The following is an 18532-nucleotide window of genomic DNA, read 5'->3' on the forward strand; positions in this document are numbered from 1 at the left end:
CTCAGCAGATATGGCCCCTCAGGAGCTCCAGGAATCCAGGCTGGGGAGAAAGAGCTCTTAAGGACCTTATTCGTGCAGGGCCCCCCAGAACTGGAGGAAGAGGAAGGCAGCCTCCTAGACTGCACAGTGGGCAAAGTCCTCCCAGCCCCCCAGGATCCTGGCTCCCTTCCCCGAAGCCTATTCCTCACCAACAACAGGAGTAGGGCCCCAAGGTTAGGCAAACAAGTGAGCGATAAGGCGCTTCCAGGCTGGGCCATGTATTCAAGGTTTGTCCAGCTCTGGGGCTGGCTTCCTAGCTGAGCGAGAGTCCTGCAGGCACAAATAGGGCCACCTGCCATGGCCACCTGCTGATTGTGCACCTGAGGCCTTGGTGCCCTGGTACAGCCTGTGTTAATGACCCTGTTTATCCACTTGAATCATCTGATAAGGGGCAGCAGGGCCAGCAGGCAGGTGACCCTGTGCCCTGCACCCGCTGCTTCATTGACTGAAGTGATATCAGGGCCACGTGGAGCTTCCAGGCCTCCCTCCCCCGCCACTTCCCCACCGGTCCTGCCAGGGTCAGTGTGAGTTTCTTTTTTTTTTTTTCAATGAACATGACTTCTGGAGTCAAGGTTGTTGGGCGGTTCCCCCCTCCCTCCCCCATTTGTGGATATAAATAGCACCCACAGCACAAAGCAGGGGGCGGGAAAGCCTGGAGGAAGGAGGAACAGATCCGCAACCATGAGCTCCAGCCAGCCAGGGACCTGCCCATGCCAGGGTGCTGCAGGCCGCCCAACCATTCTGTATGCACTTCTGAGCCCCAGCATCAGGGACTGGCCCTCTGTGCCCCCAGCCCGTGGCCGCTGCCTGTGCAGGCAGCACCGGCCCGTCCGACTGTGTACTCCCCATCGCACCTGCCGGGAGGCCTTGGATGTTCTGGCCAAGACGTTGGCCTTCCTCAGGAACCTGCCGTCCTTCTGCCAGCTGCCCCCCCAGGATCGGCGACAGCTGCTGCGGTGCTGCTGGGGCCCCCTCTTCCTGCTTGGGTTGGCCCAAGACACTGTGACCTTCGAGGTGGCTGAGCTCCCAGTTCCCAGCATACTCAAGAAGATCCTGCTGGAGGAGCCCACCAGCGGTGCAGGCAATGGCCAGGTGTTGGATCGGCCCCAGCCCTCACTGGCTGCAGTGCAGTGGCTTCAGTGCTGCCTGGAGTCCTTCTGGAGTCTGGAGCTGGGCCCCAAAGAATATGCCTACCTGAAAGGGACCATCCTCTTCAACCCTGGTGAGCTCCCAGACATTCCTGGATGGGCCAAGGCTGGAGGGGGGGCAGGGCCCAGCCAGGGACAGCGCCTTCTAAGGGCTTGACATCTGTGATCACTTTGGGTCCTGATTATCACCAAATAGTCATCTCACAAAAGAGGCTCAGAGAGGCTAATTGACTTGGTGAAAGCCACACAGCCAGGTAGGGGCAGAGCAAGAATGGGGACTCAGGTCTATTCATATCAGTATCTAGTCCTTGCCACTCTGCCTAAGAAATTGCCCTGACCCTCAGGGAAGGTGGGAGTGGGGAAGGGGAGGGTGGGCAGACACAGCTGTGCCTCAGTCATGCCTTCACGAGCGGACTGCATGGGGAAGTTCTGAAGGTGAAACTCTGGGTTCAGAAAGACCACATAGAGAAGAGGAATAAAGATGAAGGGGTGTGGGGGAGGAGAGGGAGGAGTCCCCATAAACTTCAGCTGGGAGAGCAATGGATAGAGGAAGTGTTCTTTGTAATCTGGAGAGCATCTAGATGAGAATTCCTCACCAAAGGCCCTCGTAGAATGCATTATTATAATTCATTATAATCATAGTGAATACTCATATTAACTTACCATATGTTAGGTCCAGTTCTAAGACTTTTACATATGCTAGCTCATTTAAACCTCATAACAAGCCTAGGAGATAGGTATTATTATTTATCCCAATTTTACCAATAAGGAAACCGAGGCACAGAGATTGAGTAACTTTGTCCAAGGTCACACAGTTAATAAGTGGCAGTGTGGGATTCAAACCCAGGCAGCCTGGGTCTTAACCATTGCTCTATACTGCCTCTCCATAAAGGATGGAAAAATGAAGTGATAAATAAATAAATGAAGGAGATAGTAATGGGGCCTCAAAGGCCAAGCCGGTGGCCTCCGGTCTTGGGCCAGTCTTGCCCCGTGGTGTCAGAGTAGGCTACTCACCAGCCATCTGTGCCTTCTCTGCCCGCAGACGTGCCAGGCCTCCACGCCTCCTCCCACATCGGGCACCTGCAGCAGGAGGCGCACCAGGCCCTGTGGGAGGTCCTGGAGCCCTGGTGCCCAGCAGGCCAAAGCCGCCTGGCTCGTGTCCTCCTCACGGCCTCCACCCTCAAGTCCGTTCCACCCAGCCTGCTTGGAGACCTGTTCTTTCACCCTGTCATTGGAGACGTTGACATCGCTGGCCTCCTCGAAGACATGCTTTTGCTGAGGTGACCTGCTCCAGCTCAAGCAGAGACTGGGTGGAGGCTGGCAGCACTGATTCGGCCTGGTTGTTCCCTGGGTGACCCGGTGCTCCCAGAGGCTTCCCATGAGCAGCTGGTCCCGGCCCAGCCAGGCGGGCTATGGGGCCCTCGCTCGGCCCAGCCCCATCTTGGCCTTCCTTGGTTTGGACGCAGTGCTCCAGCTGTCTGGCCAGCCCTTGGTGGTCCCAGAGCCTCTGGGCCAAGACTCCTATCCCTTCCTGGGACGGGGTTGGAAGTTTCGACTGCTCATTGGGCCAGGAGTCCTATTGACTTTGTACAGAACTGACTTAAGTTATTGGGTTTTGTAATAAAAGGTGTGATACACTTGGAGCCTGACACTGTAATTTGTACATGTGGAAGGGACCCGTTCACCTCCCGAGCCACCCTGCCCCTGTGAGTGGGAGCCCAAGAGGAAGGAACTATAAGTGGCACAGAAGCCAGACCTCAGGAAACTGGAATTTTAATTTTTCAGAGTGGGATGATGATTTCATTTCTGGGGGTGAGATTTATTTCACGTGGGTCTGAGTTCAGGGGGCAGTGTCAGTTCAGGACCCTCTCATGTCCTTGCCTTTATCTTAGGGGGTAGGGAGTGTCTCTCCCTGTCTTCAAATCCCCTGCTGACCCCTCCCTCAGCTCCTGCCCCGGCCTCCCTCTCACCTCAGTGAGAACTGCCAATTATAGCCAATAAGGAAAATGAAGCAGCCCATTTCCAAATTGAAACAGACGGGTTACAGGAACTTCTTCAGTTTGGGATCATTCACTTCCCCCATTCCTTCAGCGGACAGAGGAGTCTAGTCCACAGTTCTCCCAATGGAAGGGGGCAAGGGCAATTAGGGCTGGCCTGGAGGCTGCTTGGAAACCGGAGCAGACGGAGACTTAGTTGCCACACCAGCTGTTAAAGTCTGAAACACACTTCCATGACAGTTGGCTCATAGCCACTGCCTGGAGCTCCCCTGCCCCTCTGTGCCGGCCCTTCTCCTGGAATCCATCCCCATGTCCAGCAGCTAGAGGGCAACGCTTGGCATAGCCACGGCTTCCGGGGCTGCTCCATTCAGTGCATGGCTTGTGTCTATTCTGATTAGTCAATGTCTGTGCCTCACTGTTTGTTAAATATTTTGAATATCACTCAGGTCAAGGTCACTGACCTGCAGGGTGGGCAGGAGGGAATGATAACAACACACATGCCTATAGGACCCCCTTTCAGGTCTCCTCCTTTCTCCAGCAATGAGGCCTGTCCCAACCAGGCCCCACCCCCCTCACCACCACAGTTTGGATTCTTCTCACGGCGGGGCCAAGTTAATTATTACTCAATGAAAGGTCATTCACTCAGGGACAGCAGTCTAGGAGTCATCATCACTCAGACCTTTCCCTAAAGCCACAAAGAAAGGCACCACAACTGAACCGGCCATGTACCCATTATGGGCACCCAGTACCAGCAGCAAGGGCACCCCTGTCCCTTACCCAATCACCCACTCACCACTCAGACACCCAGACCCCACAACGAAGACACTCACACAACTCAGACCTACAACTCTCTCTCACAGACACACTAAGTTGAACAACTCAGACACGCTTACATAGACCCACAAAACAGACCCTCCATCGGCCCACACGCAGCACAGAAATGCACAGTCCAGGTACACTCACTCAGCGACATACGGCAAACACATTCACAGAGAGGAGATGTGCCCCCAAGCCAGACGTTCACACCTACATCCCTCCACCCATGGCTGGGACACACCAGAGCATGCTCTCCACCTTCTGTATTTCACAGTAAAAGAAAAAGTGGCCCCAGCGTAGGGAGACCTGAGTCCATACACTTCAGGTTCTACCCAGAAGCTGCACGTACAGGCCAAACTGCTCTGTCCAGCATTTAGGGCCTCAATCGCTCCCTTTTCCCACGGCGACCCCAATATCCACCCTTCTCTCAGAAAGGCCATGTCCTGCTCAGCGACACCCCCCCAGCCAGGACCTAATCATATCCCCAAGTAGAGATGTCCTCTAAAGCCCAGGAACAAGCCCTGCACCCCTCTACCCCTTCACCCTCCACCAGAACCCCAGACCCAGACCTCAGTCCCTGACACCTGTCCCTGCCCTGCCCCTCCCAACCCTTGGGCCCATCTCACCTTGCAGACGCATGAGTCAATGCAATGCTTTCAAGAGCAGATGACTCATCTCCCCATAGGAGTCAAATCCTGCAGATTCAGGGATTTGGGGTCATTCTATCTTTCATGTCCCTTCACCAACTGCCCCCATTAGTTTACTGTTGCTCCTCTCTGAACCTCAGACTGAGTCTTCCTGTCTCTCACCCGCCCTCCCTAACCCTGAGCAGGCATTAGAAAGCGCTCCTCTCCACTCTCCACCCCAGCCTTTTCCCTCAATTTACCTAATGTTTCCATCATCCAAATAGCTTCCCTATTAGCCTACCTTGTTCCTTTGCAAATTTCTTCCCTACCCCTACACATGATTGGGGAGCTACACTTTTATTTCTTGTCTGTATCTTTTGAGTCACTCCCTGTGCCCTACCCAAGCCTTCTAGAGGAACATAAAGACAAATTTAGCAAAACTAAAGAGAAAATTATAATACAGTTTTAAAAAAGATTTTTATTTATTTATTTGGCTGCACTGGTCTTAGTTGCGGCACGCACGATCTTTGTTGCCGCATGCGGGCCCTTCATTGCAGCATGTGGGATCTAGTTTCCTGACCAGGGATCGAAACCAGGCCCCCCCTGCATTGGGAGAGTGGAGTCTTAACCACTGGACCACCAGGGAAGTCCCTATAATACAATTTTTTAAAAATAAATTTATTTTATTTATTTGGCTGTGTTGGATCTTCGTTTCTGTGCGAGGGCTTTCTCTAGTTTTAGCGAGCGGAGGCCACTCTTCATCGCGGTGTGCAGGCCTCTCACTGTTGCGGCCTCTCTTGTGGCGGAGCACAGGCTCCAGATGGGCAGGCTCAGTAGTTGTGGCTCACGGGCCCAGTTGCTCCGCGGCATGTGGGATCTTCCCAGACCAGGGCTCGAACCCGTGTCCCCTGCATTGGCAGGCAGATTCTCAACCACTGCGCCATCAGGGAAGCCCCTCCTATAATACAATTTAATAAGGGCAATAATGCTTTCTCCATGAGACTGCAGGGTTTCCAAAGGTGGGAGGTTGTCTTCACCATCAGTATCTTAACGGTGGGAACTGTGTCACATCAACCAGAGAGGGTAGAGGAAGAAACAGGCTTAGACAGGGTATGCAAATTATTCAAGGTTTGGACTGATCACCATCTGTGCTGGGATTTGAACTCAGGCCTGTGTGACTGTGGAGGCGGGGCTCTGGCCAGCACAGGCTGGAGTGAGTCATGGCCAAGATCAGGTTGTCTGGAGCCAGCTTAGCCACTGTTTACTGACTGTCTCTCAGCCTGATCCCTGTCCTCAGGCCCAGCCAGGGCTGACGCACTAGGAAGCAGGAGAGTGGCTGTGGCTCTGGGTCAGCCTCAGGTACCATTTTATTATCATCATTATTTCTACCTTCGTTAGCCATATCGTTGACTGCTTATTAAGCAGTCAGGCTGTTGACGGGTGCTGTGCCCTGCGCTGACACACCCTGCCCTTGGTACAGTCACGTAACCTAGAATTTATGATGCCAGCAAAAAGCCAACACCCAGGTATCTATCCATCCATTCATGCCATTTTCAACATCTTTCTTGATGTCCACTGTACCAGATCCTGTGCTAGATGCTGAGGAGCACAGAATAAATAAGATACAGTCTCTGCCTTCATTGAACATCCTGCCTATATGGCAGAGAGACACACAAGTAACTGTAACACGGAGTGATCTGAACTGTGATAGAGGGACATCCAACAGGCAGCAGGGGCTCAGAAGAGGTAGTAATTAAATCTGCCTGGAGATGGGAAAAATGCTTCAGCCAAGTGGTAGCTGCTATGAGCTAAAGAGATTGAATAGGGAGTTGCCAGGCAAGAGGGAACGATAGGTGCAAAGGCACAGAGGTGTCAGAGTTCAAGGATGTTTTGCTAACTTCCAGTGGTCTGGGGCAACTGGGTCCCAGGAGACCTAAGAGCAAGAGAGGATCCTGGAGAGTTGAACAGGGGCCATGTCACAGAACAAGGCAGCAGAGAGAGGCAATCCCAGTGAAACTGGTGGAGGCAACAAGGCTAAGGTCTTGGGGAATCAGGGTTAACAAAGGGGACCATCCATTTCTGGCAGGTCGTTCTGGATAGCTACTAAACAATAACCAGCTAACAGTTATGGAGAGCTATGCTCTAAACATGTTATATGGATTATGTTATTTAAGTCTTACAACTCTATGCTGGAAGTACTATCATTATCTCCATTTCACAGATGGAGAGACCGAGGCACCGAGTTAGGTAACTTGCTCAAGGTTACACAGTTAATAGTAATGGAGTCAGGATTTGAACTCAGCTGGTCTGGATTTAGGGCCTGTGCTCTTCAATGCTATGCTATCTTGAGTCGTTAACGGTCAGAGATGATCAAGTGGAGAATAAATAACAGCACCTAGACTCCTTCTCCCCACCTCACTGTAAGGCAGAATGAGAGTGAAAATGTAGTCTTGGGACTTCCCTGGTGGCGCAGCGGTTAAGAATCCGCCTGCCGAATAAAGACACAGACCTACTAGAGAACGGACTTGAGGATATGGGGAGGGGGAAGGGTAAGCTGTGACAAAGTGAGAGAGAGGCATGGACATATATACACTACCAAAGGTAAGGTAGATAGCTAGTGGGAAGCAGCCACATAGCACAGGGAGATCAGCTCGGTGCTTTGTGACCACCTAGAGGGGTGGGATGGGGAGGGTGGGAGGGAGGGAGACGCAAGAGGGAAGAGGTATGGGAACATATGTATATGTATAACTGATTCACTTTGTTATAAAGCAGAAACGAACACACTATTGTAAAGCAATTATACTCCAATAAAGATGTAAAAAAAAAAAAAAAGAATCCGCCTGCCAATGCAGGGGACAGGTGTTCGATCCCTGGTCCGGGAAGATCCCACATGCTGCGGAGCAACTAAGCCCGTGTGCCACAACTACAGAGCCTCCGTGCTGCAACTACTGAAGCCCATGTGCCTAGAGCCCATGCTCTGCAGCAAGAGAAGCCACCACAATCAAAAGCTGGTGCACCACAACACAGAGGAGCCCCCACTCACCACAACTAGAGAAAGTCCCCATGCAGCAACCAAGACCCAGCACAGCCAGAAATAATAATGATAAATAAAATACACAACACACACACACAAATTTTTTTAAATGTAGTCTTGGTTACCTTTGAGTTTAAGTTTTTGATGAGAAATCTGGCCTGTTTGTTCCCCCAAGGAAGTGGCCCACTTTCCCTGGAGAAAGTACCCAGCCACACTCAGCAGCACATCCCCATGTTAGTGCCAGGAATATTCATTCCATCAATGATGATTTATTGATAATCTACTACACACTGAGCATCCTGTGAGTCTCGGAAATTCCATCCCACAAATGGCAACTGTGTGTAGTCATAAGTGCGTAACTTCTTGGGTCATCTGACAGCTTTTCCAGAGCACACCATTTTTATTTCAGTTCACATCCTTTTTTTTTTTTTTTTCGCGGTACACGGGCCTCTCACTGTTGTGGCCTCTCCCGTTGTGGAGCACAGGCTCCTGACGCGCAGGCTCAGCGGCCATGGCTCACGGACCCAGCCGCTCCGCGGCATGTGGGATCTTCCCGGACCGGGGCACGAACCCGTGTCCCCTGCATTGGCAGGCGGACTCTCCACCACTGCGCCACCAGGGAAACCCAGTTCACATCATTTGCTACGTAACACTTATTTTTCAATTTTCAGATTTTTAAAAAGATAGCTTTAACTAAACCTTTTCTGTATAATATACATAAAAGTATGCAAATCAGACCTGCATAGCTTGGTGAATTATCACGACATGAATACAACCCTGTAACCACCACCCAGCTCAAGAAATAGAGCATTGGCAACACTCCAGAAACCCTCCCCATCATTACCACTCCCTCCTGCCCAAAGGGTATCACTAACCCCTGATTTCCAACATGATGAGATTGCTTGTCTCAAACTTTATATAAATGGAATTGTATAGCATGTACTTTTTTGTGTTTGTCTTCTTTTACTTGATATTATATCTGAGATCCAGATATAATCTATGCTCTGTGTAGCAGTAACCCATTCACTTTCATTGTTGTAAAGTATCCCATTACACTACAATTTATCCACCCATTATACTGCTGAGGAACATTTGGTTCATCAAATAATAATGCTAGCATTATTCTTGCACACCTTTTTTTGGTGCACGGATGTTTGCAGAACTGGTGCTATATAACAAGAATCGGAATTACCGAGTCATAGAACACGTGCTCAACTTGAGTAGATCTTGCTAGTTTTCTAAAATAGTGTACCAATCTAAACATCCCTCGGCAGATTTTAAAGTCCAGACATAACGTTGTCCCTTTTCACAATTACCCAGATGCTCATTAGAACTGTTTTTATTTTTTATTTCTTGAATAGGTGGATATTTGCGATCACCACAATGTAATTACTTGCTTTATTGCTTTTTGAAATATTATTTTCCCTTTTAAGATTTTAAAAATATTGAGTAAAATATGGGACTTCCCTGGTGGTTCAGTGGTTAAGAATCTGCCTTCCAATGCAGGAGACGTGGGTTTGATCCCTGGGCAGGGAACTAAGATCCCACATGCCACGAGGCAACTAAGGCCACGTGCCGTAACTACTGAGCCCATGCACTCTGGAGCCCTCGTGCCACAACTAGAGAGAAGCCTGCGCACCACAGCGAAAGATCCCGCGTGCTGCAACTAAGACCCAACACAGCCAAAAATAAATTAATGTTTTAAAAAAACTTTAAAAATATTGAGTAAAATAAGATATTTATAAAATATATGTAATATATAAAGAGTAACAGTACTGAGAATTCCCTGGCATTCAGTGGTTAGGACCCAGTGCTTTCACTGCCACGGGCCCAGGTTTAAAAAAAAAAAAAAAAAAAAAGAGTAGCAGTACAAGAACCCTCATCATTGTTCCACAGATCATTATTGCCATCAACTTTTGACATCTTTCTAAATCTATCACCCAAAGGTAATGACTACACTGAATTGGGGGTTAATCATTTCTTGATCCCTCCCAAAGGCAGCAAGGCCTCCAACAACCAACCAGCTTTCCCTAAACACCTACTATGTGAAAGGCGTACAAAGATGAAAAATTAAAATAAGTAGGGAGGGACTTCCCCAGTGGCTAAGACTCCACGCTTCCACTGCAGGTTCGATCCCTGGTTGGGGAATTAAGATTCCCACATGCCACAACTAAGAGTTCACATGCTGCAACTGAAGATCCCGCGTGCCGCAACTAAGACCTGGAGCAGCCAAATAAATAAATAAATATTTATAAATAAATAAAATAAAATAAGTAGGGAAAGCCCTCTCATATTTGTGGCTCCCCATTCTCATGAAAATAACAGGTAACGTCTAAGGAGGGTTTACTGTATGCTAGGCATTTACCGGACGCGCAGGCTCAGCGGCCACGGCTCACGGGCCCAGCTGCTCCGCGGCATGTGGGATCTTCCCGGACCAGGGCACGAACCCGCGTCCCCTGCATCTGCAGGCGGACTCTCAACCACTGCGCCACCAGGGAAGCCCTACTGAGGACTTTTATATGCGTGATGACATTAAATTCTCACCACAGTCCTCTAAGGGTAGGGACTATTATTCCTATCCAACAGATGAGGAAATTTAGGTTCAGAGAAGTTAAGCAACTTGCCCCAAGTCACACTGCTAGCTAAGGATCAAATTTCTAAGCCTTGACTTTTTTTTTTTTTTTTTTTTTTGGCAGCGCCACGTGGCTTGCGGGATCGCAGATTGAACCGGCCTGGCAGTGAAAGCCCGGAATCCTAACCACTAGGCCACCATGGAACTCCCTTTATGATCTTAAAGCATACTTATATGTGTATCCTTAAAAAATGTGATTGATTTGTATTTTTTGAACTTTATACAAGTGGAATATTCTGTTTTCTGACTTATTTTCACTCAGTATCATATACCTGAAATTATTGGTACTGAATGCCAGTTTTTGCTCCTACAAACACTGCAGCTATGAATATTCATACATACTGTCAAATAACAAACAAATCTGGACTTAGGAAGGAGGGACTTTATTTGAAGTGATTATTGCAAGGAAGGAAAGGAACTACTGAAATAGGGAGAAGGAAGCTATTGCAAAGAGAGAAGCTCTAACCATAGACCTACACGTGTCTCAAGGGTTAGGCAAAGAGGTTTTCTTTCACAGGGAGGAGTAAATAAGGCTAGAAAGAACTGGGTGTGAGGACGTGGGATGACCAGGAATGGCTTATGGCACAATAGATCAGAGAATGTTTTACCCTGAACCCAGCCTATTCTCAGGAGGGGCTGTTAAGGAGGGGTTGTGTACAGCTCAAGCTGGGGGAGGGGGACACAGTGCAAAGTTCATGGACCTGGAGGAAGGAGAGAAGCTTAACCAAAGTTTAGTTAACAAGCATTTTGTTTTCGTTGTTCTGTGGGGAAAAGCAGTTCATCTAAGCGTTTATGAGGCAAAGAATTTAAACTTGGAGTCTGTGTCTAGCCTTGCCATAGGTAAACAAGGGGGCACCCATGAGTTTTATCTAAGTAATATAAAGAAGGGTGTCTCTTTGCAGTAAGTTGTGTTCCAGAACACAAAAGGGTGGGAGGGGTTTCTTAACTTTTCCAGGATCACAGGGCTTGAGCGAGGTTCAACCTTGTCGGTACATCTCCTGATAAACATACGCAAGAATTTCTTTAAAATATATAACTGTAAGTGGAATGGCTGGGTCAAAAGGTATGTGTAGTTTCACTTTTACAGGGTAATGCCAAATTGTTTTCCAAAGTGGTGGTACCAGTTCACACTTCCAACAGCGTATGGGAGCTCCAGTTGCTCTATATCGTCAGGGTTTAAAAGAGGATTTGAGGATTTAAAATTTTTTGCCAACCAGGTGGCTATGAAGTGGGTCTCATTACATTCCCTTGATGATTGAGACTGACCATCTTTCATTGTTAACTGCATGTGTTTCTCTTCTGTGAAGGGTCTTCGGCCCACTTTTCAATTGGATTATCTTACTGATTTTGTGAGAGTTCACCAATATGTTTTGGTAGCATAAATGGATTTACGACTGAAAAGGCCCTAAACTGATAAAGAACTGCGATTAGGTTTGGGAGATATCCAACAGCTAAAAATCTTAAACACTGCCTCTCCCTCAGGCTTCTGATTTGATCCTCACTAGCGTCTTATGAAACAGAGCCGTAACCCCACTTCTCAGGTCAGTTTTACCCATCATCACCGGCTTCTGTCTGTGGGAAAGGGACCTAGCGACTTCCTTCTGTGCTTTCCCAGCTCTTGGTTCCACGTCCTCAATCCCGGCGAACTAATCACCGGTTACGCAGTATTTATTGCAGCACCTCAACGCCCCTCGCAATATTCTCGCAAGTGTTGGTTCCAGCCGATCATGTGACACCCAAGATGGCGGCGTCCAGTGCGGCGGAGGAGGCGGCAGTTTACTTAATAGTGAGCGGTATCCCGTCGGAGTTGCGCTCAGCCCAGCTACGGAGCTACTTTAGCCAGTTCCGGGAACAGAGCGGCTGTGGCTTCCTCTGTTTCCACTACCGGCATCGGCCTGAGCGGGCCCCTCCCCAGGCTGCTCCCGACTCTACCCTAACTCCTATCCGCCAGGGTCTCGCCCAGACTTCACTCAACGATGCCCGCACTCTCTCCACTCAGGACTCTGCTCCTGCCCAGACCCGCACCTGCTGCTGCGTCATCTCGGTACGGGGGCCAACTCAAGCCCAGAGGTTTCTCCGTATGTACTCGGGCCGCCGGTGGCTGGATTCTCAGGGGACTTGCTTACCTGGTCGTTGTTTCATCCGCAGACTTCGGCTACCTACTGAGGCATCAGGTACGAGTAGGAGAGAGAATAGACTGGGACTACTAGAGGCACTGGAACAGAGGCACCGTCCCTGAGGATTGTTGAGGATAAGTCAGGTCTCTCGTTAGGGCTCTTTAGGAGTTTATATCATTTCTGGACAAAGTTTCAGGCTCAACTCTCACGTTAGAAAAACTCGGGGGGAAAAAAAAAAGAGGCCTATTCAGATGATCTTTCCCATTTATTAAGTCTATTTATTAAGTCTATCCTCTTTTGCACTGACATAGAAGGGGAAAAAGGAAATCAGATATTGTCTTTGTTGCTCTCCACCCAGTCCTCTGTTGGCAAGATGCAAATGAAGAGACAAACTCTTTTCTCTGGACAGCTCCCATTTTCATGGGAAATCACTTTGATAGGGAAACAGGAAGCACAGTGCAGGGCCCTCTAATTTATTCATTCAACAAATCTAGCCTGTATTGCTAGACGTAGTGTGACTCTAGCTGGTATGCAGAGCACAGTTGGACACAGTCTGTGCTCAGAATCCAGAGAGGAAGACAGATTTGTAAAAAGGTAAGTGTCACAGAGATGCCATTCTAATTGTTAACGTTTACTGAGCACTTCCTGTGCACTTACTGGGCACGGTTCGAAGTCTTTTCGTTTTCTTATTGACTCTTCACAACAATCCTATAAGGTAGGAGCTATTGTTACCCATTTTATAAGTGAGGAAACTGAAGAATACGGAAGTTATGTTATATTACAAGGTGACAGAGTCACAGTACTAACTGGGCGTTTTGCTCCAGAGCCTGTGCTCTTTAACACCAACTGCTGTGAGATGACAGGGGAGGGAGAAACCCATTTCCTAGAAGGATTAGGAAATGTGGCTTTGCATCTGGATCTTGAAAGATAAACAGGAGTTGGTGGGAAAGAATGGTGTTCAAAGTAAATGGCATTTGCAAAGACACAGATATGTGAAAGCCCATGAAACTCTCAGGGCATGTTAAATTGTTTGATGTGATTGGAACACATGGTGTGACGGTGTGCAGGGGGTGAGGGTTGGTGGCAGTTGAAAATCAAAAGGTCATCAGGAATCAGATCTGGAAGAAACTTATGAGCTTAGCCTAGGTGATGAGAAATGGCATGAGATTACTAGGTGGTTCTGGTCAGGGAACAGAGGAAGGGACTCTGGAAAAGTTTGAAAGGGAGAAACAGCATTAGGCTAAAGGATTTAAACCTTGAACAGTTTCTGACTCAAGTGTTGCTGGAGACTTCTAGGTTTCAAGAGCTATTCTTCTCCCTGCTTTCCAAGGTTTGGACTCCTTTCCCTTCAAGACCCGGAAGGAACTGCAGAGTCGGAAGGCTGAGAGTGAAGCCTTCACGCTGGCCGACCTGAGGCAACTGCCAGAGCTGAACCCACCGGTGCTGATGCCCAACGGGAATGTGGGGACTCCCCTGCGGGTCTTTTTGGAGTTGATCCGGGCCTGCCGTCTACCCCCTCGGATCATCACCCAGCTGCATCTCCAGTTCCCCAAGACAGGTTCCTCCCGGCGCTACGGCAATGTGCCCTTCAAGTATGAGGACTCAGAGACTGTGGAGCAGGCAGAGCTTGTGTACACAGCCGAGGGTGAGGAGATACCCCAGGGAACCTGCTTGGCAGACGTACCAGCCAACCCCTGTGAAGAGCCAGAGGAAGAAGAGGAAGAGGAAGAAGAGTCACACTCAGATGACGTGAGTACAGGGAGCCACCTTGTCCTTGCTGGCAGCTTAGAGAGGCCAAGGCGTTAACAGCACCGCTCTTCAATTGTGTATTACCAGAGTTCTAAACCTGGGGTCCTCAGGAGGCTTCCAAAGACTTTGAACTCCCTGACCTTGAACGTAAAACTGCATTTGCACGTGCAGGTATATGTTTCTTTGGGAGAGGGGCCAGAGCTTTTATCAAAAGATTCTCAAAGGGGTCTTCTTTTCATTCCTTCAGAAGAAATGTAAGGAGGGTCCCTTTCATTGATGAAATCCACTGACCAAGAGATAAGATCACCTAAGGAAGCAGAGGCACAGCTGGGCTGTGAACCCAGTCCCCTTCGCTGCTTGTCTAACTTCTGTGTGCTTTCATTATGTGGTTGAGAAGTCGCCTCTATTTTCTGACCTTGAGTCTGTGGATTGAACACTAGCCTCCACTCTAACTTTATCAATGAAATAGACGTTTCTTCTACGTCTTTCTCCAAACTTGTTTGTTCATCCATACAATCGGGAGAGGTGTGATTTATTGGGAAACTTTTTAAATGCATACTCTGGGTAAGAAGTAATTGACCTGTGTCTTCAAAATTCCCAGCTCAGAGCTGCTAACACATCTGGACCACATCCTTAGTGTGTGGTACTGTCCTGCCTTTTCTCCAGCCCCTGCTCTGTAGCAGTGATTCCTGAGACCTCCTGGAGTTTAACTGGGGCAGGAGTCCCCAAGATTTCAAGCCAGGAGTCATTCTGTCATTCCACAAGTCCAGTCAAGCAGTTGTAAACACAGGGGCTAGCACAGGATTCCAAAGACATTTTAAGACTCATTTCCTTCCCACAAAGAGCCTTCAAGCTCCCTGAAGAGAGAGAACCAGCATCTGGAAAGGGGATGTGGTATGGTATGGGTTTGAACGCTGGCTCTGCCCCTCTCTTAGGCAAATCACTTTACTCCTCTAAATCGAGGTTTCATCACCTGTAGAATGGGAATAATGGTACTAACCTCACAGCGTTGTTGGGGTGATTAAAGGAGCTAAGGTATGTGAAGGGCCTGACACAGTAGACGATAAGTTTAGTTCCTGTCCCTTCTTTCTTTGTGACATAATGTAGAAAGGCATAAACAGGGTGTATTGATTAGCAGTGAGAAATTCAGAGACCAGTGAGAGTGGTGGGGGACCTCATGTGAGCTACAGAACTTGAGGAATGAGGAGGATTTAACCAAGTGAAGAGGAGGTGGTGGTGGAAGAGGAGGGCAGATATTTGGGCAGGGAGAACAACATGGCCAAAAGCACAGGGATAAGAGTGAGTCAGGCTTGTGGCGGAAGGGGCCAAGTATGTTGAGAAACAGGGCATGGAGAGATGTTTTGGTCACGGCTTATCGGCCAGAAAGTGCTGCTTCTCAGAGAAATTTGGAGGAAAGGAGCCGAGGTCCCATCTATGGGACCTCCTGTGCACTGAGCTGCCCTCCTCGTGGGCCTGAGGTCAGGAAGCTGGACAGGCAGATCACCTCTCCCCACCTTCTCCCAGGACGATGAGCGGGGTGAGGAGTGGGAGCGGCACGAAGCGCTGCATGAGGACGTGACCGGGCAGGAGCGGACCACTGAGCAGCTCTTTGAGGAGGAGATCGAGCTCAAGTGGGAGAAGGGCGGCTCAGGCCTGGTGTTCTACACTGATGCCCAATTCTGGCAGGAAGAGGAAGGAGGTAACACTGGCACCCGGGCAAGGGCAGGGGTGATCCCTGCTGCGTTCGCTCAGGGCGCTGTGATCCACACGGTGGGTTCCCTGGCAGTGAGCCCAACTAAAGGGCTAGGGAAGAGGCTTACGCTGGTCGTATATGAGAGACCAGCCATCCTTTCTAGGGGTGAGGGATCAGTGGAGTGGAGAGAAAATGCCCTCCTACAAATTCTGAATGACCCCCCTTCAGAGGAGAGATTTGAAGATAAAATCAAAAGCCCCAAGTTCTAGGAAGTCTAATTTAATTTAACTCTTGACAGAACTGAGAGTCCTTGGCTCACTCTGCTTGATGCTTTTCTATCTGCAGACTTTGATGAACAGACAGCCGATGACTGGGATGTGGATATGAGTGTGTACTACGATGCAGGTACTGGGCCAGAGGTTGCAGTACTGGGAGGTGGAATGGTGCCCTGGCCTTGCAGTGACACTTTACCAGACCTGCTTAGCAGAGGCTGAGACAGGGCACCAGTTCCCTTGGGGTAGCCCGCTAAGAGGTTCCTCTCTTAAAACATCTTTAGTTGAGTGCATTAAGTGCTGGTTGTGGGCAGAGCCTTTTTCCTTTCTTTGTGCAGGAAGGACATGTGGTGATAGCCCTCAGGGAGCTCTGGTTCTGATGGGCAGACCCTAGTAGAGTGGGAGGGTCAGGAGTTCGGGCTCTGGTTAAGAATTTAGATCCTGGAGTCAGAAATGACCTAGGGTGGTTGGGGGGTGGGAAGGGAAGACCTGGGTCCTAATTCTCTCTCTCATTTTTTGGCTTTATGACTTTTCTGTACTTCAGTTTCCTCATCTGTAAGATGAGACAGCTGTGGTTCTTATTCTTGGTGAGCTCCCAGTCTAATGGGAGAAATAATAATACAGTAATAACACACCATAAAAATGAATATTTAAATCTTGTGAGGGCCTAGAAACCTGATTTTACCCCCCTTCTGCTGAGAGAGACCCTTCCACAAATTGGGCTCTACTTCCTCAGATGGTGGAGACAAGGATGCCCGAGACTCTGTCCAAATTCGTCTGGAACAGAGACTCCGTGATGGCCAGGAGGCCGGCTCCGTGATTGGACACCAGGTGGGCACCTTCGAGCGCCACACCAAGGTGAGCACTGTGCCAGCCCGCCGACCCCTCTCTTTTCCTTCTTTACCCTCATTCCCTTCCCCGCCCCCACAGGAGCCCCATCTCAAGTCTTCTCCCTTCCCTCTGCAGGGCATTGGGCGGAAGGTGATGGAGCGGCAGGGCTGGGCCGAGGGCCAGGGCCTGGGCAGCGGGTGCTCAGGGGTGCCCGAGGCCCTGGATAGTGACGGCCAGCACCCCAGATGCAAGCGTGGATTGGGGTGAGTATGGGTGAGGGACTTCCCTGGGAGCCCAAGTGAGCCTTTCAGCTGTACCCTCTTCCCTCTGGTTTTGGATTGGGTGCTAGAGACGCCTAGGGAATGAACTTCAAAACAGAATTAGAAGGAAAAAGTATGTTTGGCGCTAACGTTTTCAAGACTGAGTCCTCAGGCTTGACACGATCATTAATCTCCTGGGGGAGTCATTCCCCCAAGTCTGAGGAGTTTGGACTTGATGATTGCTATTAGAAAGTGACTAAGTCACAGAGTGGTGACAGTTGTTCTAAATTTCGTGTACCATTTAAAATGAAAGCAGTATGTGAGGCCTCTGGTTGCTGGCACTATCAATGGATGGATAAGGGGGCTGGAGAGCAAAGATCCAGATTTAAATGCTCAGTCTTTGGGACAAACCACATATGAAGTAGCTTCTACCCTGTTCTTTCTCAAACCCTTTACTGCTGTGAGATAGCAGCCCTCTCACTGAGAGCTCTTTTTGATCCAGGTACCATGGAGAGAAGCTCCAGCCATTTGTGCAACCAAAGAGGCCCCGTGGAACTGGCTTAGGGCTCATCTCCACCATCTACGATGAGCCCCTACCCCAGGACCAGGGGGATTCGCTGCTCCGCCGCCAGCCACCCACCAGCATGAAGTTTCGCACAGATATGGCTTTTGTGAGGGGTTCCAGCTGTGCCTCGGACAGCCCCTCAGAGCGTGAGTGGCAAGTTCAAGGGCTTCCTTAATCAGGATCACTCATAATTGCACAGTGACAGCCCTCTGCCTGGCCCTGTCTCCCACGGAAGCAGAAAGAACTATGGGAGCAGCAGTCTGCGCGGCTTGTTCAGAACTTGCCTTCTGCCTGTCTACCTCAGAGGCATTTTTATAAAAAGCCCCCTATCCTCCCTTTTGATGATAGCGCTTAATGACTTGTCCTCGGTGGTCTCCTAACTCTAGTCCCTGTTTGGGCTTGCTCCTGTTGCCTCCCCCAGCACCGTGAAAACTGGATTGACTGAGGTTATCGTCACAACCTTCCTGGGGGCAAGGGGAGGGTGGGAGTGGGTTCAGCATGAAGCCCAGAAAGAGGGGAAAAGGGACATGGAAGAGGAGAGGATTTGTGGTTGGAAGAGACGCTCTTGGGGCGGGCCCTCCATCGCCTCTACCCTTAACTGGCTGGGACCGGGCATCGGAGAGTCCGCTGCAGGTGTCCCGGGTCTGCGACCTGACGAGAGAATAAAAAACTTTACTACCGAATTTCTCTTTCTCTTCTAATTCGGCCGGGAGGAAGGTGGAGAAATCCCCAGAAAGGTAACCGCCCTCTCCC

The 18532-nt window shown here is 49.6% G+C and overlaps 2 protein-coding genes across 3 annotated transcripts; both read left to right on the forward strand.

Moving 5' to 3' along the window:
* Positions 1-654: 654 nt before the first annotated feature.
* NR0B2 (nuclear receptor subfamily 0 group B member 2) lies at positions 655-2824 on the forward strand. Its single transcript, XM_004266625.3, has 2 exons — positions 655-1261; positions 2230-2824. The coding sequence occupies exons 1-2, from the start codon at positions 721-723 to the stop codon at positions 2469-2471; spliced, it is 783 nt and encodes a 260-aa protein (XP_004266673.1). The 5' UTR covers positions 655-720; the 3' UTR covers positions 2472-2824.
* A 9076-nt stretch (positions 2825-11900) lies between these two features.
* Positions 11901-18462, forward strand: GPATCH3 (G-patch domain containing 3). 2 transcript variants are annotated; one of them, XM_033422487.2, is made up of 8 exons: positions 11901-12466; positions 13740-14158; positions 14246-14329; positions 15683-15857; positions 16197-16256; positions 16860-16981; positions 17090-17217; positions 17717-18462. In XM_033422487.2, exons 1-8 carry the CDS (start codon positions 12034-12036, stop codon positions 17952-17954), a joined length of 1659 nt encoding a protein of 552 aa, XP_033278378.1. In that variant the 5' UTR covers positions 11901-12033; the 3' UTR covers positions 17955-18462. The 2 variants fall into 2 exon arrangements, with proteins under 2 accessions (XP_033278378.1, XP_004266674.1); XM_004266626.3 differs by lacking the exon at positions 14246-14329 and having other exon boundaries at positions 11935-12466.
* The last annotated feature ends 70 nt before the right edge of the window (positions 18463-18532 follow it).

Source organism: Orcinus orca, chromosome 1 (assembly GCF_937001465.1).
Source record: "Orcinus orca chromosome 1, mOrcOrc1.1, whole genome shotgun sequence".
Classification (NCBI taxonomy): domain Eukaryota; kingdom Metazoa; phylum Chordata; class Mammalia; order Artiodactyla; family Delphinidae; genus Orcinus; species Orcinus orca.